At 44.5% G+C, this 24,058-nt stretch overlaps 3 protein-coding genes across 3 annotated transcripts in view; 2 read left to right on the plus strand and 1 right to left on the minus strand.

Annotated features, from left to right (window-relative positions):
• Positions 1 to 9,372, plus strand: part of LOC106602068 (pre-mRNA splicing regulator USH1G) — a 43,633-nt gene extending 34,261 nt beyond the window's left edge. Inside the window, exons 2-3 of the mRNA XM_014194525.3 lie at positions 3,208 to 3,664; positions 6,455 to 9,372. Coding sequence (XP_014050000.3) covers positions 3,208 to 3,664; positions 6,455 to 7,288 — 1,291 coding nt within the window. The 3' untranslated portion in view covers positions 7,289 to 9,372. The remainder of the gene's footprint in view (positions 1 to 3,207; positions 3,665 to 6,454) is intronic.
• A 5,036-nt stretch (positions 9,373 to 14,408) lies between these two features.
• LOC106602062 (tripartite motif-containing protein 16-like protein) lies at positions 14,409 to 23,599 on the plus strand. The gene is made up of 6 exons (XM_014194515.3): positions 14,409 to 15,418; positions 17,179 to 17,274; positions 17,569 to 17,802; positions 19,220 to 19,391; positions 19,678 to 19,767; positions 20,028 to 23,599. Exons 1-6 carry the CDS (start codon positions 14,849 to 14,851, stop codon positions 20,642 to 20,644), a joined length of 1,779 nt encoding a protein of 592 aa, XP_014049990.1. The 5' UTR covers positions 14,409 to 14,848; the 3' UTR covers positions 20,645 to 23,599.
• Positions 21,373 to 23,197, minus strand: LOC106602063 (protein amnionless-like). The gene has a single exon (XM_082972874.1). It carries the CDS (start codon positions 23,195 to 23,197, stop codon positions 22,235 to 22,237), a length of 963 nt encoding a protein of 320 aa, XP_082829000.1. The 3' UTR covers positions 21,373 to 22,234.
• Positions 23,600 to 24,058: the final 459 nt, after the last annotated feature.

The following is a 24,058-nucleotide window of genomic DNA, read 5'->3' on the forward strand; positions in this document are numbered from 1 at the left end:
TACCATGATTATGCATATGCTTTCCATATTTCCTCTGAGGAAAACATTTCATTTAGCCCTAGCCATATAGGCCAATGCCCACCAGTGTAAGGGGTTTTAACTGACTCACCTGGATAGATAAAGGTTAAATAAAATGTATACATTTCAAAAAGAACCATGGATTAAAGTTTCTCCTGGCCCATAGACTACTTTCAGGGTGAGGAACCATCTAACATCAAGTTGTAAAATCCTGAACTTCCCCTTTAAGATCAGCAATAGGGTTAGTGTACCACCATCCGGAACCATTCCAAATCTGACAGCTGTTTATACACTGCCTTTAAATAAAGAGGAACATCCTGTTAATATTTAAACCTCTGAAAGGATAAATTGAAGTACAATCTGGCGGTAAACAGGATTTCACCTTTCATGTAATTCCTGTAAAAAAAAAAAATGTAAATCCCTTTTCCTGGGAATAGAACTGAAATACGAATCACGTTGTGATATGTTGTCAATGTTTTATGGAATCAATTGGAACTCAAATCTTCCCCTCCGCCCTGAACAAATATTAAAGTTAAGTCATCTGTACTGTCCTTACATTGGGAAAACTCAGCTCCAATGCTGCGCGACTGAAGGAATTGAGCATGACATCACCAGGTATGCACGCCCCGGCAGTACGCTCTGGAGTCAGGTGCAGCCCGACCGGCCCGGGCCTCCCCTGAAACAAGACACTGGTTAGTGTAGTGGTGTTGACAAGCCGGTGGTTGTGTTACAGGCCGACTATAGTGTAGAGGTGTAGGTCCTAGTTCAGGCTGAGGTGCCCATGGGGTCATGGTAGGCTGATGGTAGGGGAATGGAAAGCATGGAGAAGCCAGAGAAATCCTCTAAACGTACAGTGCCTTGCGAAAGTATTCGGCCCCCTTGAACTTTTCGACCTTTTGCCACATTTCAGGCTTCAAACATAAAGATATAAAACTGTAATTTTTTGTGAAGAATCAACAACAAGTGGGACACAATTATGAAGTGGAACGAAAATTATTGGATATTTCTAACTTTTTTAACAAATAAAAAACTGAAATTGGCCGTGCAAAATTATTCAGCCCCCTTAAGTTAATACTTTGTAGCGCCACCTTTTGCTGCGATTACAGCTGTAAGTCGCTTGGGGTATGTCTCTATCAGTTTTGCACATCGAGAGACTGAAATTTTTGCCCATTCCTCCTTGCAAAACAGCTCGAGCTCAGTGAGGTTGGATGGAGAGCGTTTGTGAACAGCAGTTTTCAGATCTTTCCACAGATTCTCAATTGGATTCAGGTCTGGACTTTGACTTGGCCATTCTAACACCTGGATATGTTTATTTGTGAACCATTCCATTGTAGATTTTGCTTTATGTTTTGGATCATTGTCTTGTTGGAAGACAAATCTCCGTCCCAGTCTCAGGTCTTTTGCAGACTCCATCAGGTTTTCTTCCAGAATGGTCCTGTATTGGCTCCATCCATCTTCCCATCAATTTTAACCATCTCCCTGCCCCTGCTGAAGAAAAGCAGGCCCAAACCATGATGCTGCCACCACCATGTTTGACAGTGGGGATGGTGTGTTCAGGGTGATGAGCTGTGTTGCTTTTACGCCAAACATAACGTTTTGCATTGTTGCCAAAAAGTTTGATTTTGGTTTCATCTGACCAGAGCACCTTCTTCCACATGTTTGGTGTGTCTCCCAGGTGGCTAGTGGCAAACTTTAAATGACACTTTTTATGGATATCTTTAAGAAATGGCTTTCTTCTTGCCACTCTTCCATAAAGGCCAGATTTGTGCAGTATACGACTGATTGTTGTCCTATGGACAGAGTCTCCCACCTCAGCTGTAGATCTCTGCAGTTCATCCAGAGTGATCATGGGCCTCTTGGCTGCATCTCTGATCAGTCTTCTCCTTGTATGAGCTGAAAGTTTAGAGGGACGGCCGGGTCTTCGTAGATTTGCAGTGGTCTGATACTCCTTCCATTTCAATATTATCGCTTGCACAGTGCTCCTTGGGATGTTTAAAGCTTGGGAATTTTTTTTGTATCCAAATCCGGCTTTAAACTTCTCCACAACAGTATCTCGGACCTGCCTGGTGTGTTCCTTGTTCTTCATGATGCTCTTTGCGCTTTAAACGGACCTCTGAGACTATCACAGAGCAGGTGCATTTATACGGAGACTTGATTACACACAGGTGGATTCTATTTATCATCATTAGTCATTTAGGTCAACATTGGATCATTCAGAGATCCTCACTGAACTTCTGGAGAGAGTTTACTTTCAGTGCACCAAAGGGGCTGAATAATTTTGCACGCCCAATTTTTCAGTTTTTTATTTGTTAAAAAAGTTTGAAATATCCAATAAATTTCGTTCCACTTCATGATTGTGTCCCACTTGTTGTTGATTCTTCACAAAAATTACAGTTTTATATCTTTATGTTTAAAGCCTGAAATGTGGCAAAAGGTCAAAGTTCAAGGGGGCCGAATACTTTCGCAAGGCACTCTAATGACAGCAGGGCCAAACAGTGGTATTGTTCATCTCATAACTTGTGTATCTGCCATCTGTTTGGTGTCATTAAGATTTGGTTTAATGTGCTGTTGTTGCTGCTGGTGTTGCTGCTGCTGGTGCTGTTGTTGAGATTTACCAGTGCTAAAGGGTACTGGAATGTAAGGTTAAACATGATTTATGAAGATTCGATGAACAGCCCATGGATGAGATCTCAGTGCTGAAATCATGATAAAAAAATCATGGGCTTTCTCACAAGGTACCTGCTATGTTTAGGAGTATCTGAGAGTGGGTTATCCTTCTCCTGGTTCACATTACTCACAGATAGCACTTACTGAATGCCTTTGGTACAGAACAGCATGACTTGTTGTAACAGCATCATCACCTCTGTCTTGGCACTGTAAAAAGTTAGGGATTTTTCAGTCTTGACATCGTTGCAAAATTGATGTTTCAAGTACAGGTAAGAGTAGAGTAAAAAAAAAAGTATCTTGATATTTGCACCTTTGGGACTACTCCATTGGTTCTGGGGAAAAAAACGAAAACCAGCACAGTTAAGTATTTGAAATAGTTTTACATAGTCCTATGTATTCATCCCAGGTCTTATGTGTACAACGTCCATATTAGAATGAAGACTTCCTAATATAGATGCCATATGTGTGCTATATGCCCGTTGCTTCTTTCAGCTGATGTCTGTACTTCCTCTTGTTCTGCAGAGGCAACCCTGATAAGTGTGACATATGGGGGAACACACCTCTCCACCTGGCGGCCGCCAACGGCCACCACAACTGCCTGTCCTTCCTGGTGTCCTTCGGTGCCAACGTGTGGTGCCTGGACAACGACTACCACACGCCCCTGGACATGGCCGCCACCAAGAGCCACATGGACTGTGTCCGCTACCTGGACTCCATCGCCGCCAAGCAGTCGGCCCTCAACCCCAAGCTGGTGGGGAAGCTGAAGGAGCGGGCTTTCCGCGAGGCTGAGAGGAGGATTAAGGAGTGCGTGAAGCTGCAGCGGAAGCACCACAAGCGCATGGAGCGCAAGTTCCACAAAGAGGCGGCGTCGGAACAGTCCATGTCAGACGCCATGAGCTTCTCCAGCTACACAAGCAGCTCAGTGAGCCGCAAGCTGCACCGCCTAAACACCACCACTGTCAGTGTGCCATACTCTCAGGTCAGTACAAGCTGCACCACCTAAACACCACCACTGTCAGTGTGCCATACTCTCAGGTCAGTACAAGCTGCACCACCTAAACACCACCACTGTCAGTGTGCCATACTCTCAGGTCAGTACAAGCTGCACCACCTAAACACCACCACTGTCAGTGTGTTACACCCACATCTATATCACCTGTCTTGTGCTTGTCTCCACCCCCCTCCAGGTGTCTCCCATTTTCTCCCAAATCAGAGTCAGGCAGGATCAGGACAGGCAGTAAGGTCAGAACTGGGAAGGCTAAGAAATACTAGACCACAGGAACACTCTGGTAGGACTTAACGGGACAAGACAAACTGGCAACAGACAAACCGAAAACACAGGTATAAATGCACAGGGGAAAATTGGGAAAATGGGAGACCCCTGGAGGGGGTGGAGACAAGCACAAGACAGGTGAAACAGATCAGGGTGTGACAGTGTGCCATACTCTTAGGGCAGTACAGTACAGCTTCATCCAGCCATTTATGCCTTTTGAATATTTATTTAAAGGGGCATTCCACTCCAAAACCAACGTTTGTCAGATGTTTTCAGAACATAAAAATAGTCCAATGTCAAGATGAGTGCACATTCCACGCCATTGGTTGTGTAGCTCCAGCTATATGATGCCTCAAGCTAAATGACTACATGGGGAAGATGAACACAGCACATCAGGAAATAATATGGTGCTTCTCTTTTCCCTTCATTTAGGATTGTAGTACAAAGCTGCATCTATAAAATGAATGACCTGGGATGTGGACTTACCTCAAGTTTAACAGATGACAAATGTTTCATGTTGGAGTTTAATGCCCCTTTCATTTTCAACATGGTGTAGAAAATTATAGACAGCAAATAACTGTCATTGTATCCTCTCCTTTCTCCACTAATGGGAAATGTTGGTGTTTCAACTGTTGTGCATGTGAAATGATACAGCAGCAGACATAACAGATAGGGAGTTTCACATGCACAACAGTTGGAACACCAACATTTCCCATTAGTGTAGAAAGGAGAGGATACAATGACAGTTATTTGCAGTCTATCATTTTCTACACCATGTTAAATTAAAGGGACATTACACTCCAACATGAAACATTTGTCATCTGTTAAATTTGAGATGTGTGCTCCTGTATAATTACAGTGGGGCAAAAAAGTATTTAGTCAGCCACCAATTGTGCAAGTTCTCCCACTTAAAAAGATGAGAGAGGCCTGTAATTTTCATCATAGGTACACGTCAACTATGACAGACAAAAGGAGGAAAAGAAATCCAGAAAATCACATTGTAGGATTTTTTATGAAATTATTTGCAAATTATGGTGGAAAATAAGTATTTGGTCACCTACAAACAAGCAAGATTTCTGGCTCTCACAGACCTGTAACTTCTTCTTTAAGAGGCTCCTCTGACCTCCACTCGTTACCTGTATTAATGGCACCTGTTTGAACTTGTTATCAGGATAAAAGACACCTGTCCACAACCTCAAACAGTCACACTCCAAACTCCACTATGGCCAAGACCAAAGAGCTGTCAAAGGACACCAGAAACAAAATTGTAGACCTGCACCAGGCTGGGAAGACTGAATCTGCAATAGGTAAGCAGCTTGGTTTGAAGAAATCAACTGTGGGAGCAATTATTAGGAAATGGAAGACATACAAGACCACTGATAATCTCCCTCGATCTGGGGCTCCACGCAAGATCTCACCCCGTGGGGTCAAAATGATCACAAGAACGGTGAGCAAAAATCCCAGAACCACACAGGGGGACCTAGTGAATGACCTGCAGAGAGCTGGGACCAAAGTAACAAAGCCTACCATCAGTAACACATTACGCCGCCAGGGACTCAAATCCTGCAGTGCCAGATGTGTCCCCCTGCTTAAGCCAGTACATGTCCAGGCCCGTCTGAAGTTTGCAAGAGAGCATTTGGATGATCCAGAAGAGGATTGGGAGAATGTCATCTGGTCAGATGAAACCAAAATAGAACGTTTTGGTAAAAACTCAACACGTCGTGTTTGGAGGACAAAGAATGCTGAGTTGTATCCAAAGAACACCATACCTACTGTGAAGCATGGGGGTGGAAACATCATGCTTTGGGGTTGTTTTTCTGCAAAGGGACCAGGACGACTGATCCGTGTAAAGGAAAGAATGAATGGAGGCATGTATCGTGAGATTTTGAGTGAAAACCTCCTTCCATCAGCAAGGGCATTGAAGATGAAACGTGGCTGGGTCTTTCAGCATGACAATGATCCCAAACACACCGCCCGGGCAACGAAGGAGTGGCTTCGTAAGAAGCATTTCAAGGTCCTGGAGTGGCCTAGCCAGTCTCCAGATCTCAACCCCATAGAAAATCTTTGGAGGGAGTTGAAAGTCCGTGTTGCCCGGCGACAGCCCCAAAACATCACTGCTCTAGAGGAGATCTGCATGGAGGAATGGGCCAAAATACCAGCAACAGTGTGTGAAAACCTTGTGAAGACTTACAGAAAACGTTTGGCCTGTGTCATTGCCAACAAAGGGTATATAACAAAGTATTGAGAAACTTTTGTTATTGACCAAATACTTATTTTCCACCATAATTTGCAAATAAATTCATTAAAAATCCTACAATGTGATTTTCTGGATTTTTTTTCCTAATTTTGTCTGTCATAATTGAAGTGTACCTATGATGAAAGTTACAGGCCTCTCTCATCTTTTTAAGTGGGAGAACTTGCACAATTGGTGGCTGACTAAATACTTTTTTGCCCCACTGTAGTTGTTGAAGCCTGTGTTGCTCTTTGTCCCTGCAGGCTACTCTTCACGCCACAACCCGAGGCAAGACCAAGATCCAGAAGAGGTTGGAGAAGAGGAAGCAAGGAGACGGGACCTTCAAGATCTACGAGGACGGCAGGAAGAGCATGCGCTCCCTCTCGGGCCTCCAGCTGGGCAACGATGTCATGTTCCTTAAACAGGGAACCTATGTCGGCCCTCGGGACCGCGCAGGGCGCCGCGGCAACCTCCGAGACATATTCCACGGAGACGCCAACGACGACGCCATCTCTCGTGCCATCAGCGAGCCGGACTTGTCTTACCGGCCCGACATGGAATACTCTGAGGTCAGCACCGACTCGGGCCACGACTCTCTCTTCAACCGGCCCGGTCTGGGAACCATGGTGTTCCGACGCAACTATATCAGTGGCGGCCTGTTCGGCATCGGCGGGCGTGACGAGGGGAGCCTCAGTGGAGGAACTGAACGGGCAGGCAGCGCCAACGTGCGGCTGCGCAGTCAGCTGCGGCGTTCGCCCAGCCTGGACGATGGGGGGGACAGCATCGGCAGTGCCCGCAGCCTCCAGGAAAGGAACCGCCAGGAGCTTCCCTGGGACGAGGTGGAGCTGGGGCTGGATGATGACTGCGAGGCCGTGACCAGCCCGTTGGAGGTGTTCTTGGCTGCGCAGACCATGGGCGAGTTCCTCACCGTCTTCAGGCGGGAGAAGATTGACCTGGAGGCGCTGCTGCTGTGCTCGGACCAGGACCTCAAGAGCATCCACATCCCCTTGGGGCCCAGGAAGAAAATTCTGGATACCTGCAAGAGACGTCTGGAGACCCTTGAGGACCCTGACTACATCGAGGACACCCTGCTGTGAATTGTGACTCACGCTTTAGGATCTGAAGATGCTCTGTAGGTACTGTATACCTCTACTACTGTGATGTTCACCTACAGAGTAAACCTACCCTACAGAGTAAACCTACCCTACAGAGTAAACCTACCCTACAGAGTAAACCTACCCTACAGAGTAAACCTAAGTTCCAGATTACATCTGAGTGTGTAGTGTGGGGATTTTTCACTGGGACATGTTAGTATTGTCGCTGCTCTCCCCTACACATAGTTATGAAGGTAGGCATCTAGTTTTTTCTTTGGTTGATCATAATAGTAACAATCCGGCATAGAATTCATTCCTGTCTGTCTCTGCAAATATGGCATTGCCATTCTTCTGGAGACCACTAGGTGGACACACTGTATAGGTCAAGCAGAATGCTCTTCCTACCTTAAAGGTAGGTCAGTGGAGCATTGTGGCTCAGTCTTGTGGCTCAGTCTTGTCAGGCTAATGTTTCATAGGGGTTTGTTGTAGTATATGCAACATTCAGAGACTTTACAGCTACAACATAAATAGTGGTTTGTTGTAGTGTATGCAATATTCAGAGACTTTACAGCTACAACATAAATAGGGGTTTGTTGTAGTGTATGCAATATTCAGAGACTTTACAGCTACAACATAAATAGTGGTTTGTTGTAGTGTATGCAATATTCAGAGACTTTACAGCTACAACATAAATAGCGGTTTGTTGTAGTGTATGCAACATTCAGAGACACGCTTGTCTGAATGTGCGATTATGTAAGGACATTCAGAGAAATGTTGTCATTTCATTCCCTGGGTCACCCTGTGACTTGTTAGGCAGAAAGGAGGACATTGTCAAGATAAACATCTCAGTGAACAAAAGAAGACAAGTAAAATACAGAAACCTGAGCTTTCTATGGACTTTATAAATGAAGGAGAAGAGCTGAAGAGATCTGAAAGGTGTTTTGGATCGTTGCAGCTTCATTAGAGTGAGTTCTAGAAGTCTACTACACTGTTGACCAATTTTAATGATCTAAAGGACACTGTTGACTGTTTTAATGCACTAAAAGCTACTGTTGACCAGTTTTAATTAACTAAAAGACACTGTTGACCTTTTTAATGATCTAAACGACACTGTTGACCGTTTTAATGATCTAAAGGACACTGTTGACCTTTTTAATGATCTAAACGACACTGTTGACCGTTTTAATGATCTAAAGGACACTGTTGACCGTTTTAATGATCTAAAGGACACTGTTGACCGTTTTAATGATCTAAAGGACACTGTTGACCGTTTTAATGATCTAAAGGACACTGTTGACCATTTTAATTAACTAAATGACACTGTTGACCGTTTTAATTAACTACAGAGGACCTTGCTGCTTCCGTGAAGGACAGAGACCTATGGCATGCCATCTTTTGGAGCATTGCGCCACCATACTCAGTCAGCCAAAGACTGCCTGGATCTGTATCCACAGAACACAGTGTTGATGTGCAGCAGTGTTCTTGTATGCCATGTGGCACAGTGTACTGAGAGAAGAACAAGGAGGTGTGGCCTGACCCCCTCCAGTACCTCTCTGTCTGACCCCAATACGTTGGCCCCTGTGGGGCATGTTAGGTACCGTACTACCATCCCCTGAGACTGTGCTCCTGGTGTCAGTACATGGGGCATGTTAGGTACCGTACTACCATCCCCTGAGACTGTGCTCCCTGAGACTGTGCTCCTGGTGTCAGTACATGGGGCATGTTAGGTACCGTACTACCATCCCCTGAGACTGTGCTCCCTGAGACTGTGCTCCTGGTGTCAGTACATGGGGCATGTTAAGTACCGTACTACCATCCCCTGAGACTGTGCTCCCTGAGACTGTGCTCCTGGTGTCAGTACATGGGGCATGTTAAGTACCGTACTACCATCCCCTGAGACTGTGCTCCCTGAGACTGTGCTCCTGGTGTCAGTACATGGGGCATGTTAAGTAACGTACTACCATCCCCTGAGACTGTGCTCCCTGAGACTGTGCTCCTGGTGTCAGTACATGGGGCATGTTAAGTACCGTACTACCATCCCCTGAGACTGTGCTCCCTGAGACTGTGCTCCTGGTGTCAGTACATGGGGCATGTTAGTACCGCTCCACCCCTGGACGGCTCCTGGTGTCAGTACATGGGGCATGTTAGGTACCGTACTACCATCCCCTGAGACTGTGCTCCCTGAGACTGTGCTCCTGGTGTCAGTACATGGGGCATGTTAAGTACCGTACTACCATCCCCTGAGACTGTGCTCCTGGTGTCAGTACATGGGGCATGTTAAGTACCGTACTACCATCCCCTGAGACTCTGCTCCCTGAGACTGTGCTCCTGGTGTCAGTACATGGGGCATGTTAAGTACCGTACTACCATCCCCTGAGACTGTGCTCCTGGTGTCAGTACATGGGGCATGTTAAGTACCGTACTACCATCCCCTGAGACTGTGCTCCTGGTGTCAGTACATGGGGCATGTTAAGTACCGTACTACCATCCCCTGAGACTGTGCTCCCTGAGACTGTGCTGCTTTTACAATGATGGAGATCTCCACAAACTTCTGGGAAAATGCCTTTAAAAAGCACATTGTCGGCTGTATAGTGAGTGCTATAACGCACCTTGCGTAGAATCCCAGCCAAGGTCTCAAATCCATAGTTTTGTATAGATACTTCCATTGTTGACGTTGATGATGATAATGTATCAAATTTGTAGGGTGGTTACGAGTCAGTCAGGCTGCCTCTCCAATTCGCTACAATATTACCATTATCTGTACATTACCAGTTCTCTGCTATCAAGGCATTTTTTGTACCCGTTGACTGGTTTGGCTCGGGTCATTCAGCTTGCTATGCATTGTTCCATTTTGTACCAGTACATTTGTTTACACACAGTATGCCAGGTCAACCACTTTCAGTTTGGTTCACTGATAAAGGAGGCCAACTGCTTTTTTTAATTGAAAGTTGACGCTATGTGAGAATGGTCAACTAAACGTGTACTGAGTGGATTATTTAATGTTTCCATAGGTAAAACTCACTCACAGTCCATTGTCATAGTTATTTTTGTGATGATTTTCTGATACAGTATGTCCAGCATATAGGTCTACCCTCATGAGGTTTTGATTTACAATGTTGTCATGTTGATCACATAATTAACCATGTTACACTACACTATGGAAGTTTAGTTACTAATTGTTTACGTCAAATTTTGGCTTGAAGGTTAGCTGTATGGTTACACATGTTTGTTTGGTATGATGCTAAAGTAACTGTCCAGTGAAAATCTCACTTTTAAAAGTTCATATTCTGTTAACTCATACCCAAATAATGTTGTTGACTCATCCTATACTCGTATTTGTGGCCAAAGCATACATTTGTGAAGAAAAAAACACTTAAAACCCCACCTCAAAGAGACCGTTTAAATGCTTGCTATTTCCTCATAGAGGATGATGTCATCCTCCTAAGGAGGATGAGCTGGCCAATCAGCGGTCTACTAGCGTTCCTATTTTTAATGATCGGTATAAGGCCACACCGTTTTGTTGTTGGGGTACGGCCGCACCATTCCAACACAGAAAAGCTGCTTTTTAACATATTTAATTAAAACATTTGGGAAGGAAAAGTATATTCTCTCATTATATTGTAATTCATTATAGGTCCTATTTCGTAGAAACTGGAACACTGGATATTACTTTAATCCATTTCATGAAACTACACAAGTCTTGAGTTTTAGGAGTGTAATATGTTATGCTTTTTCTCATGGTTATGGGGACATGTGCCTCTTTCTGTACATTGATGTCATTTCTGGAAACTATTTCTGTCCATTTAGATTAAAGGACCCATTTTGTCTGAAGAGCACCCATAGAGGCTAAAAGTTGTCTATTGCCTCTTTAACCATCATTGTAGTCTTCAGTCTGCACTGTATGTCTATGGTATGTTCTGTATGTCTCTGTTCTGATCACGTGACGAAGTCTTCCCAATAATATTGTATGTGTCATTGGTTTTGGTGTTTGTTTTGGTTTCAAGTGCATATGATAAAATCAATGTCCACATTGAATGTCTCATTTTTTTTAAAGACTCAAACAGTGTTTTTAAATAAACAAATAAACTAATATGTCCTTCTCTGCGTTGTATGTGAAGCTGCAACAGACAGGACTCTGACTGAGGCAGGCCGCTCCAGAGTCTAGGATCAGCTACCCCCACTACAATCCTAACCTTAACCATTAGTGGGGGAGCGACTAGGAGCAACTTCACCCTGCACCCGACAGGCCTGGGAGTAATTCTCATTAATTTACCGTAAATTCCGGACTATAAGCCGCAACTTTTTCCCAGGCTTTGAACGTCGCGGCTTAAACAATGACGCGGCTAATATATGGATTTTTCCCGCTTTCAATTTTTTATTCTCCAAAAAAACACATTCTGTGACGTGCTCAGTTTTTTGGCGGTATGAAGCTTTCATTAGACCAATGAAATTGCCGAACGGGTTAAGGTCAAACAACTTTTTAGTTTACTGTTTAGATTAAATCGAGCGCTCTCAAACTTCCCATCATTCTGATTACGGTAGTAATTTTGTCACCCTCATCATGGCAAAGACATGGAGAAATGCATATGATGCAGCTTTCAAGTTGAAGGCGATTGATCTGGCTGTTGGAAAAGGAAATAGAGCTGCTGCACGGGAGCTTGGTCTTAATGAGTCAATGATAAGACGTTGTAAACAGCAGCGTGAGGATTTGACTCAGTGCAAAAAGACAACTAAAGCTTACTGCTCATTTTTTATTTTTTGTTACAAGCTGTGTTTCGTTAAAGCCTATTTATTTTTGTTACAAGCCGTGTTTCGTTAAAGCCTGTGTAAAGTTCATTTGTTTCAATGTACCAGTAGGCACCTGCGGCTTATAGACATGTGCGGCTTATTTATGTTCAAAATTATATATTTTTTTTAATTCAGTGGGTGCGGCTTATATTCAGGTGTGCTTAATAGTCCGGAAATTACGGTAGTCATCCCGATTCCCTGTCTTTTCCCCCGAAGTGTGCAATTGTGCACTCCTCATGCTTGTAAATGCATTTTCACAAAATGAATGATGCCAACCCTCTGTTTTAAATCCATGAAGGGAAATAAACTAGAGCACACTTCCAGAAAAATGAAAATTGGGATGTAGGAAGAGGGATAGGTGGAAGAATGGGGGGTCAGAGGTTATGGGTCATTTAAGTAAACTGATACTCAGAGGCCCAAGATCGTTCCCACTGATTAATATGTGCACAGTAGCTAAGGACTGTTTTGTCAATCACGGATATTATTGAGTCATTTTCCAAGTATGCATTAAATTAGAACTAACTGGATCACAACATGAGCTTGGATTTTTTGTCATAACTGGTCGTTGTGTCACGTCCTGACCATAGAAAGCTGTTATTTTTTATGGTAGAGTAGGTCAGGGCGTGACAGGGTTTTTTCTAGTTTAGATTTTCTATGTTATGTTCTAGTTTTTGTATTTCTGGCGCCACCTGTGCCAGCCCCACGCATCAGGCCTCCAGTGCGCCTGCTCAGTCCGGGGTGTCCTGTTCCTGCTCCCCGCACTCGCCCTGAGGTGCGTGTTACCAGTCTGGCGCCACCTGTGCCAGCTCCACGCATCAGGCCTCCAGTGCGCATTTCCAGTCCGGAATTCCTGAGAGGGCCCACAGTCCGGAGCCTCCTGTTATTTTCTATGGTAGAGTAGGTCAGGCCGTGACAGGTTTTTTTTCTAGTTTAGATTTTCTATGTTATGTTCTAGTTTTTGTATTTCTATGTTTTTGGGGGGGATGATCTCCAATTAGAGGCAGCTGGTCATCGTTGTCTCTAATTGGAGATCATACTTAAGTAGTTGTTTTTCCCACCTGGGTTTGTGGGAGATTGTTTTTGAGTTACTGTTAGTGTATGTTTCACCTCTTCGTCACGGTTTGTTGTTTTTGTTCGTTAGTTTATTTGTATGTATTGCATAGTTTCACAGTTTAATAAAGAAAATGTGGAACGATACACACGCTGCGCTTTGGTCCGCTCCATCATACGACAACCGTGACACATTGTACCTGACTTCAGACATTCCCATTCAATGTTCTGTAATTCTTTTTCTATGACAGACTTACTCTCATTGTTTACAACGGCTCTATATCCAGACAATCTACTTCCTGTTTACATTTCCTGTTTATATTGAATCTAGCCTAGTCTGGATCTAAACTGAATTGTTCCATTTCAACAAAAGTGAAACAAAGCAAATAAGTCAGGCTTAACCTAGCCCCTCCCCGAGCTGTATTTGTATATGAAAGACTAATGTGTGTTAGATTTCCAAAATGTCAAAATAATTCTGTTACCAGTTAAGTCTCTCACTACATTATTGTAAGATAAGTTGGAGTATGGTTATAAATAGTCGCAGGAAGTTAGGGTGCGGTGGGAAAATAATGTTGTCTAGAAACATCCCTTCTCTTTAATCAGAAGGAAACACTAGGTAAGGCCTGGTCACTGTGGTTCCTTGACTTCCTTAACTTTGCATTACAGTAGTGATACAGTATCTCTAGACACTGGATGACTCTTCTGTGATCATGTCAACCATAACAGCATCTGAAAAACCTTTTATCTCAATGTATGTCAGTTTGTTAGTTATTTTCCTTCATCTACTGTGAATATATAATAACTTTACTGTAGGACCAGTCATTCCAAACACATTGTGATGACTCCTAACTTTTCAGAGATACAGGTTTCTGCAGGATGTTGACATTCCAGTTTTCACAGATTATATTGCAGAAGACAGTCATCTCAGCTGACCCAGATCATCTTTGTTGATACAACATTCTTTTTTTCTATGAAACACTATTATTAGATAACAGCTTTGGAATTGCCACGTCTGGGATGTCCTATGAGGGAGTGTGGCTGTACATTAATGATTTCATGATTCATAATAATACTCATTTTGGGGGTGCTTATATTGTATTTGTCCTGTTAAAACAGATCTCCACATTCCTTGCCCTCAATACCCACTTCCCCCTTCTCTCCACTCAAACCAACTCAGCCTTCCCTGAACCCAACTGAATGAGGGAGGAGAGGGTGAGAAAAGGAGAGAGAGAGAAGGGAGGAGTGTAACAAGAGGAGGCTCCTGCGTCTGCCGCTGACTCACACGGATAAAGTTATTAAGGCGCGGTCCTCAGTTCTGTTCTTGTCTTCTCACTGATTTATCTTGAGTTAGGGAGCTAGACAAAGAGTTAGAAAGGAGAGACTTACAGACCGACAGTCTTAGGGTGTGAGAGTTAGGGCGAGAGACGGTGAGAGTGAGGGAGAGAAACCGACAGAGAGCGAGAAAGTGTTTTTGAGAGAGAGAGAAAGCGACTTACTGAGTGAGAGAATAGGAATTATAAGAGTAGTGAGGCCTGTATAGGATGTCATGATAGACTAAGACGTGAGGAAAGATCTGCACTGTCTGCCTGTTCAGACCCAGTGGCCCAGACAGAGGCCCAGCGGTCACACCCTGCAGCCTGAAGTAGAGAGGAGAGAGTGAGGGAGGTACTGTGTCTTGGCACACCAGCATCCACACAGGACATCCACAAACCAGAGAAAGAGAACATGGAGACCCTCATCATCAAGAATGAAGAGAATACAGAAGAGAGTCATCCCCCAACTGGAAGCAAAGATGTCACCACATCCATGATAAACATGTGGGACCTGAACCTAAACCAGGAACAAGAGGACCCAATAAGAATGCACGATAAACCAGAGGAGACCACCCAGCCTCAGAACCAGGAACAAGGGGACACAACAACAACGCACGATAAACCAGGGCAGAACAGCCAGCTCCAGACAATCTCTAGCGGGTTTACTGTCACCCCAGAAGATGTGCTGTGTGACTCCTGCATTGAGATCCCGTGCCGGGCCCAGAAGTCCTGCCTAACCTGCCTGGTGTCGTACTGCGAGGCCCACCTCAGACCCCATCTGGAGAACCAGAGGTTCCACAATCACCGGCTGGTGGAGCCCTTACAGGACATCGAGTGTCGCACCTGTGAGGAGCACCGGCTACCGCTTGAACTATACTGCCTGACGGACGGCTGCGGTGTGTGTGTGTGCTGCGAGTGTGAGGGACAGGGGCATCTGGGGCACAGTACTGTACCTGTAGAGGAGGCTCGAAGACAGATCCAGGTATTGGTAACATTTATATTTACCAGTGGAGGCTGGTGGAGCAAGAAATAGGGAGGACTGGATTCTTTGTAATGGCTGAGCCCGTCCTCCCCTTTCTCCCTCCACCAGCCTCCACTGATACATACAGACACACAACACACATTTCACAGACAGTGAGTGACAACTGTATTAGTGTTTACTTTTTTCTGGCATGGACATGTTGTTTTGGGTTGTTACACAAAAACACTGCCTTTTGCATCACTTTGATATTGTGCACCAATATTGAAGTGTCCTTTAATATAGACCACATGGAGAGTTCAATAAATCTTTAATATGAATATAATCTTGATTACCCAGAAGGGAAGTTCTCACAAAAGTTGAATCACATGAATCTGTCCACGGGAGTTGAATATGAAAATTGATTTGTTAAAGTGCCAAAATTCACAATTGTGACATGTCACTCCTTGCACCCGCTGTGACTTCTGGGAAGATTTGAACCCACTTAACCCCAAAATTCAGCATCATTGTAAAGCCCTGGTTATGTTGTTGACAAAGTCATGTCTGGAGATGATAATTTATTTAATCTGATTAGTGATTCATTTACGTCGGCCCCTCGTTTTAAGGTCAACCCTGTTACGTGAACTGAACTCTTTAATATGGTGAAACTATTCAAGAGGAAATCGTCTACCCGGTTACGTTCAACTCTGTTGCCTTATTTGGCACTCAGCAGTTGAAACAATAATAAAGTGTTTTCCCCGCCCCTGTTTCGGTACAAAGCTGAAGGATGGGCCTGGAGAAATAAAACCACTCTCAAATTCATAGACAGAGCTATGGATAAAAGGACTGACCATCAATGATATGAAAATTATAGCTTTAAACATGTTTTGAGGCTAAATAGTGTGTTTACATTTACTTTGTTTACAAACATTGCAGTAAAACACACTTATATTTTGGGTTCTGATGGGGTATGACAGTTGAACTAAGCTAACGAAACATTTATAAGTTTTATTCTTCAAGAATCATCAAATCAAATGTATTTATATAGCCCTTCTTACATCAGCTGATATCTCAAAGTGCTGTACAGAAAGAATCAATGGGTACACAATTCATTTATAAGACAATAAATGGCTTCACAACTGCAGATTGACCCTTTAATAGGTACTTCCTATTGTCTTTTTTTTTACCTCTTGAGATAGGAAAACTCTTTTTTTAGTAAGTTGAACATGTGCTCTTTCTGACAGAATGTTAAAATTAGGTAAAACCAAACTTTTTTTATACCAAGTTACACTTCTCAAAAGGTACCGGGTTGGTGGAACGACCCACATGTTGTTGTTTTGAAGTCCAAAACTCCTCTTTTTAGTGTCAGTATTGTCTAGTGATCCAGGGCACAATGTAGGATAGGGAGTCTCCAGGCAAATGAGTTTTTTATGACATCATTTCTTTATCACAAGACTTCAGTACGTTTCTCTGTGATAAGAAACCTTCTGTGTGACGTGACACGTACAGCCTGCACATTGGTCTGTTCCAATAGGTTGCCCTCTCTCAAAGCTACTGTTGTAAATAAAGCAAATGCATTTCCCATGGGCTGTGCTGGTAACCTTCTGGCATTGGTCCCAACACATGGTACTCTTTAAGGAACAGAGCCCTGTGTGTGTGTGTGTGTGTGTGTGTGTGTGTGTGTGTGTGTGTGTGTGTGTGTGTGTGTGCGTGTGCGTGTGCGTGCGTGCGTGCGTGCGCGTGCGTGCGTGCGTGCGTGCGTGCGTGCGTGCGATCGTCTATAGACAGAGCTGCAGAAGAAACAAGGGGAGATTATGAAGACCGTCTTAGTGGCAGAGAATGCCATTGGCAAGCTACAGAGCAACACTGCATCCATAGAGGTAGGCCACTGTAATTTGTCACTACACCCGCATTACTTTTACCATTGCCTCTGACCTTAATGAACCTTAAACACACAGCTGATACAACTAAGCACCACCTCCTCTCCTTTTAAAAAAAAGTATGTCACACATTCTCTCCATACATTCTTTCCCCACGTTCGCCTATTGCTCATTTATCACTTATAACATCATCTCTGATCTTAATGAACCTCGAAACACTGCTGATACACATTTACAAATTACTTCTCCATTCTTTCTCTTTAGCACATATTCTCTCCATCTTTCTCTCCCCAGAGCTCGGTGGCAGGGGTACGTGCTGTGATGGAGCAGCAGTTCTACCTGCTGGAAGGGGCCGTAGAAGAGGCCCGGAGGAGGGCCACGGAGGTTCTGGAGGGGGAGCAGAGACAGGTGCTTAGCCAGGCCGAGGGCATCCAGGCCCACCTGGAGCAGAAGAGCCAAGAGCTGAAGAAGACCCTGGCCAGAGTGGAGAGACTCTTCAGGAACAAGAGGGACGTGGACTTCCTGCAGGTGAGAGATTGGGGCTCCAGGGTGAAACTTATCCTATGTACAGACCTTGGATCTCCTCCAACCTTAACCATTAGTGGGAAAAATGCTAAACTGACCCAAGATCAGCGTCTAGGCCGGGGCAACTTTAGAGTGCACCAGAGACGGTTGGGTTTAATTCAATTCAGTCAATTCAGGAATTAAACTGAAATGTGTAGGAAAGCATTGAGGAAAATGAGCCGACTGAATTTAAATTGAATTGAGCCCAATCCGTGGTGAGTGTCACACATGAAATGAAACAGAACGCATGCAGCTAGTGTTGTTGCTGAAAAGCACAATATCAACCTGCTACCTTCAAGTCTCCTGTGTCATGATACTGTGAGAGGTATTTCATTTATTTTTACATTCTATTGGTTGATGGTATATACTGCATTGAATATTTATTGACAAGACATTTCAGCTTAAAATGTTTAATTAATTTGTAAAAAGTTTGAAAAACATAATTCCACTTTGATATTATGGAGTATTGTGTGTAGCCAGTGACAAAAAAAATCTCAATGTAATCCATTTTAAATTCAGGCTGTAACACAACACAATGTGGAAAAAGTCAAGGGGTGAGAATACTTTCTGAAGGCACTGTAGATTTACATGTATTTTATAGGTTGATGGTACATACGGCATCATACTGCGGTGTTTGGAAGTGCCTGACTGCTCGTTTGACTCATTCTGAGCCCTATCCTGAGAGGACTAATATAGGAACCCATGTCCCTCTTACCCTTTGCCTCAGTTTCCCCTATGATCTGTTAAATATTGTCTTGGTCAGTAATTTTGACTCGTCTCGTCAGCAATTTTGTAATGTACAGTTAAGTCACCACAATGTTTATTGTGGCAGTCAGTGTGTTGACAGTGTCCACAGTGTGAGGGAAGTGACAGGTGGGAGGAGCTATAGGAGGACGCTCATTGTAATGACTGGAATGGAAGTTAATGGTTTCCATATGTTTGATGTGTTTGATATACCTTCCATTGATCCCATTCCAGCCATTAGAATTAGCCCGTCCTCCTATAGCTCCTCCCACCAGCCTCCACTGCTTACCATAGACACTTCATTTAGATTTTGAAAGGATTTGATAGGTATTAACAGTATAGTCAAAAACCCACCAAGCCTATTCAAGGGAAAGCAATACTCCCATATAACTTTTACATATCTGAAATGTCTAGGGGGTAGAGGTTGGGGGTTATTTCTGGACAGGGCCCTATTGTGCATCCCAAATGGCACCCTAGTTCCCATATAGTGCACTACTTTATAGTACACTACTTTGCATGCTGTGATGGAGCACCAGTTGTGCACTATAAAGGGCATAGGGTGTCATTTGGGAAGCAGATATAGCTGTCTTAGTAGTGTGACAGTATTGTGAGTGGCTCCTCCTGCTGGTGAATGTAGGAATACTCAGAGTGGAAGACGGGGGCGGTGGATGTCTGTCTGCCTGGGCTCTACGTCGGCCTCACAGATCGCCTGGCCTCCTTCAGTTGCCTGCTCACTGAGTCCACCCAGGAACTGTGTGACCAGCTCAAGGCTACCTACAGGGACAAACTGAAGGACATCTGCAGGACTGGTGATGAGTGTACACATTTTAACCAGGGCTGTGTTCATTAGGCACCAAACAGAACAAAACAATAGAAGCCTGGAAAAACTGCTCATTTTCCTTTGTTTGTTTTTTTGTTGACATATGCTGTTTCATGACATAATGAAAAAGAGAATATGCTCCCAGTTACTTAGCTAAATAAATGTTAAATGATGGTTGGATAAATATCCATAGTCTTCCCAATGCATTGTATTATAGAGAGTACTCTATGTATTACCTGAAGGATAACTTCCCTTTCTTCTACACTGACCTACAGAGAAACTGGGCATTACAACCATGGTCCATCCCAAGATGTCAAAGTCTTTTTCACTGCCTGAGCCTGAGACGCGAGACGACTTCCTCAAGTGTAAGATGTATTTTTTTACTGCATTATCAAACATTTCTAATTTTATTTGCATACCTAGTGCTCTTCACAATGAGCTAACCCTTTTGAGAAATAGCCTGACTTGGTGTAACCTTTCACGTGTATTATAGCGACGTAGGTAGCCTTTGAATAAGTATGTATGTGTTTGTATTGTCCCTGCATGTGTCCTGTGCTGGCGACAAATCCAATTTCCCCTCTGAGGATTAATAAAGTTTATTCAGTTAAATGTGTTTACTTGGCAGATGCCAGCAGTCTGACCTTTGACCCAGACACTGTCCACAAGTTCCTGAGACTAACCGAAGACGACAGGAAGGTGACCAACACCACGCCCTGGCAGCACTGCTACCCAGACACGCCCGAACGCTTCGAGTACTGGCGCCAGGTGATGACCTCAGAGAGCTTCTACCTGGGCCGACACTACTTTGAGGCAGAGCTGAGTGGGGAGGGTGTGCACGTGGGACTCACCTACAAGAGCATCGACCGGAAAGGCGTGGAGAGAGGCAGCTGCATCACAGGAAATGACTTCTCGTGGAGCCTCGGAAGGGAGGGGCGGAGCTTTTCCACTTGGCATGCTGATATGGAGGCGGTCGTGGAAGCCACAAGTGTGTTCACGAGGATCGGCGTCTACATCGACTTTGACTCAGGCTCATTATCTTTCTATGGTGTGACTGACGTTGCTATGACACTCCTCTACAGGTACAAGGCTGAGTTCATGGAGCCCTTGTATCCTACTGTCTGGCTCTCAAAGAAGGACAATGTGGTGTTATTGGTCGGTCCTAAGGACCCCCCACTAATGAAGAGCTCAACTCTGCCTGCCACCCCCATCACTCCCATGGCAACTGTCACTCCGGAATCATAATACTTTGACTGCAGTAGTGTAGTTAGGTCAGAGAGGCGGACCAGTACACATTTCTGTTTCTCACAAATACAATAAAGTATCTATTCTATTCACAAGCAGTTGCCTTAAGTGACTGATACTGTACTTATTTAACAGGACACAGCATCAAGTATCACAAGACAACAGACAGGGACTTTACAGGGGGTGTCTGCACTCATCCAGGACCTATATACTAGGCGGTGTCAGAGGAAGGCCCAAAACATTCTCCAGACTCCAGTCACCCAGCTCATAGACTGTTCTCTCTACTACCGCACGGCAAGCGGTACCGGAGCGCCAAGTCTAGGTCCAAAAGGCTCCTTAACAGCTTCTACCCCCAAGCTATAAGACTGCTGAACAATTAATCAAATAGCCACCCGGACTTTGTTTTTAAACTGCTGCTACTCGCTGTTTATTATCTATGTACAAAATGACCTCTACTAACCTGTAGCCTCCGCACATTGTCTCGGTACCGGTACCCCCTGTATATAGCCTCGTTATTGTTATGTCATTTTGTGTTACTTTTTATTTTACTTTTTACTTTAGTTTATTTAGTACATATTTTCTTAACTCTATTTCTTGAACTGCATTGTTGGTTAAGGGCTTGTAAGTAAGCATTTCACAGTAAGGTCTGGACCTGTTGTATTCAGCACATGTGACAAATATAATTTGATTTGATATAGAACAAAACATGACAGTGAGGGATTGAGTAATAACTTTAACTGCTCGTTTTATTGCAACAGGTTAGCAAGTGACTGACTTGCTAACTGCTGTGATTGGTCTTTCATTGGCAAAAATATACTATGTTTATTTGACATTGTGCTGAGTACTTAACTACAAAGATGAGTTCAAGGGCTGTCTTTCATTGTTGTGTCAATGGTCAATCCAATGTAAATCATATTAACAATGTGACAAAGCTTTTGTAAAATCTTTTCAGAATTGATTTACAAATATCAATTGCTTGACTTTTTCAAATACCTAATACTTAATATGAATTTAAGCATGAAATATATTTTTACATTTCAGATACATTACAACGCGTAAGAAATTATTCTCAGAAGAATGTGCACAAAATATTTACAGATACCATGACACAAAGTCTCAGGTAGTGAAATCGATTGAGGTCTCGTTTTCATCATACGCGGGATTAACAAATTGCACACCTGACGGCGTCAGGGAGATAGAGTTGGCGGCTTCAGTCCCATAGATACCGGGTACTTCGGGCATCATGGTGGGCTTGTCGAAGATGGGGTTTTCAAAGCCATGGTCCGTGAAGTCCCCTATCTCCTCCTGGCTTCTCCTTAAGCTGCTCAGAGAAGGGATGGAGATGGTGGGCATGGTGGGCATTTTTATGACGCCTCTGCGGAAGAGGACAGCCAGGAGGGGAAGACCAACGACTACTATCAGGATCCCGAACACGGCTCCAACCACAACTCCTGCGTTGTCCCCTGCCCCGTCACCACTGGTGGCCCCAGAAGAGGCCTGGAACTCAGCCCCGGTTATGCCCAGGTTTGAGCCTTGGGCTTGGACGTCCTTCAATATGTCCCGAGCCAGGGCCTCTGCCACCGGACCAGACTACCCATCCAGGAGCACGATCTGGATCTTTGCTGCAGCCGCACGTGGGATCACCCCGAGGAAATACTGAGATTTGAGCACCTTAGACATGCCTAGCTGAATGGACTGGTACGAGGGCAGACTAAGGAAGAGGTGCTGCAGTCGATTCCGATAAGACTCAAAGTTGAAGCCTGAGGAATACTGGATGGTGACGATGGCGCCGCACACGTCACAGCAATGTCCCGTGGGGTATAGTGGCTTCTTACAGCTCATAGGAGTGCATGTCACAGTGCCGCAGATCCTGTTGTGATTCGCAGAGTTCCCACAGTCGCAGCCAGAGGCATCACTGCAGCCAGAAGCCCCGACGCTGGGGGATGAGGTTCCGTAGAACTGCAGCCGGCCAGAGTGTGACCCCAGATAATGGGTGAACTCGGAGCTGCTGCTGAACTTCTTCCCCAGAATGGACACACTCTGGACAGGGACGCTGGGCTGGTTGGAGGTGGTGTCCACGCGGAACGAGGAGCCAGCGCGGAACAACACGTTGTCATACTGGCAGGGTACGCTCTCCTCGTGTACCGAGAACAGGAAGCGACCTTTCTCCAGGTCGTCTAAAGACTCTGCCGCCTGCCATAGCTCCGGGTCGAACCACTGCAGAGACTCTGCATCTTTGAACTGGGCGGTGACACCCGCCCCGCAACCGGGGTCCCCTCCATTACTGACCGTGAAGCCGCCCCCCGAGGGAAGGATGAACTCTCCGTCCACCGGTAGCCGCATCTCCTGGACGGAGTGGACCGTCTCCACGTACACAGACACTTTCCTCTGAGCCGAGAACTGCACTATGTCGTTACCGCAGGGCACGGACCCTTTGTCCCAGTTGGTCTTGTTTTCATAGTTAGTGTCAGGTATCCACTGCTTGTACAGGGCGTCAGCTGCCCCAAACAGACAGAGACCGAGGAGAAGAAACACGTCTGGTGTTTTTGGCATCCTGAATGCTTGTGACAGAAGTGTATGGACTACGGGGTGAACTTTGTCTCTGACAGTGTGACTGTCACATGAGGGAGTGAGTGCACAGGTTCCCAGATTATGAAGTTGATGAGCTCTGGTAGACACTCATCTTTACCGGCTGGTCACCAGCTTGGTCAAAGATTAACTGCTGCTGCAGCCGCAGCAATAATGCCCCAAAATAACAGTGTAGATGGCTCTATGAAAGAAAAGTGATTTGATTTAGGCCTACACCCTTTCATAGCCTTTATGCCTAAAAACTGTATGGTGAAAACTGTATAGTGTTAAAAAAAATTGCATCATTATTAAAAGTAAAAGCTGCTATAGTGATGTTTCTTGTGACCAGCAGTGGAATTGAAATAAAGAAAAGTTATTGGGAACTCATCAATGTTAAATCTAAACATTCTATGTAAAACATTTAAAAAAAAGTCAAACTCTGTTCCCATATACTCTCTTGATTGCAACCAGTCATTTAAGGCAGGGTTTCCCAAACTCGGTCCTGGGGCCCCTCCTGTGTGCACATTTTGGTTTTTGCACTAGCACTACACAGCTGATTAAAATAACCAACTCATCATCAAACGTTGATTAATTTAATCAGCTTTGTAGTGCTAGGGCAAAAAACAAAATGTGCACACAGGAGGGGCCCCAGGACCGAGTTTGGGAAACCCTAGGCTGCGTTCAGTATGTTTTTACGTTCAATTGAACGGAAACATTTCTGTACTTAACGACCAGTTGAAAAACAGTAAGGGGTTGTGTGTAGGGAAACACTGTCCGCATGGCATACCCTGAAACCCCACCTCTTTAAGGAATACCTAGGATAGGATAAAGTAATCCTTCTAACCC

This window comes from Salmo salar, chromosome 03, assembly GCF_965601325.2.
Source record: "Salmo salar chromosome 03, fSalSal1, whole genome shotgun sequence".
Lineage (NCBI taxonomy): Eukaryota > Metazoa > Chordata > Actinopteri > Salmoniformes > Salmonidae > Salmo > Salmo salar.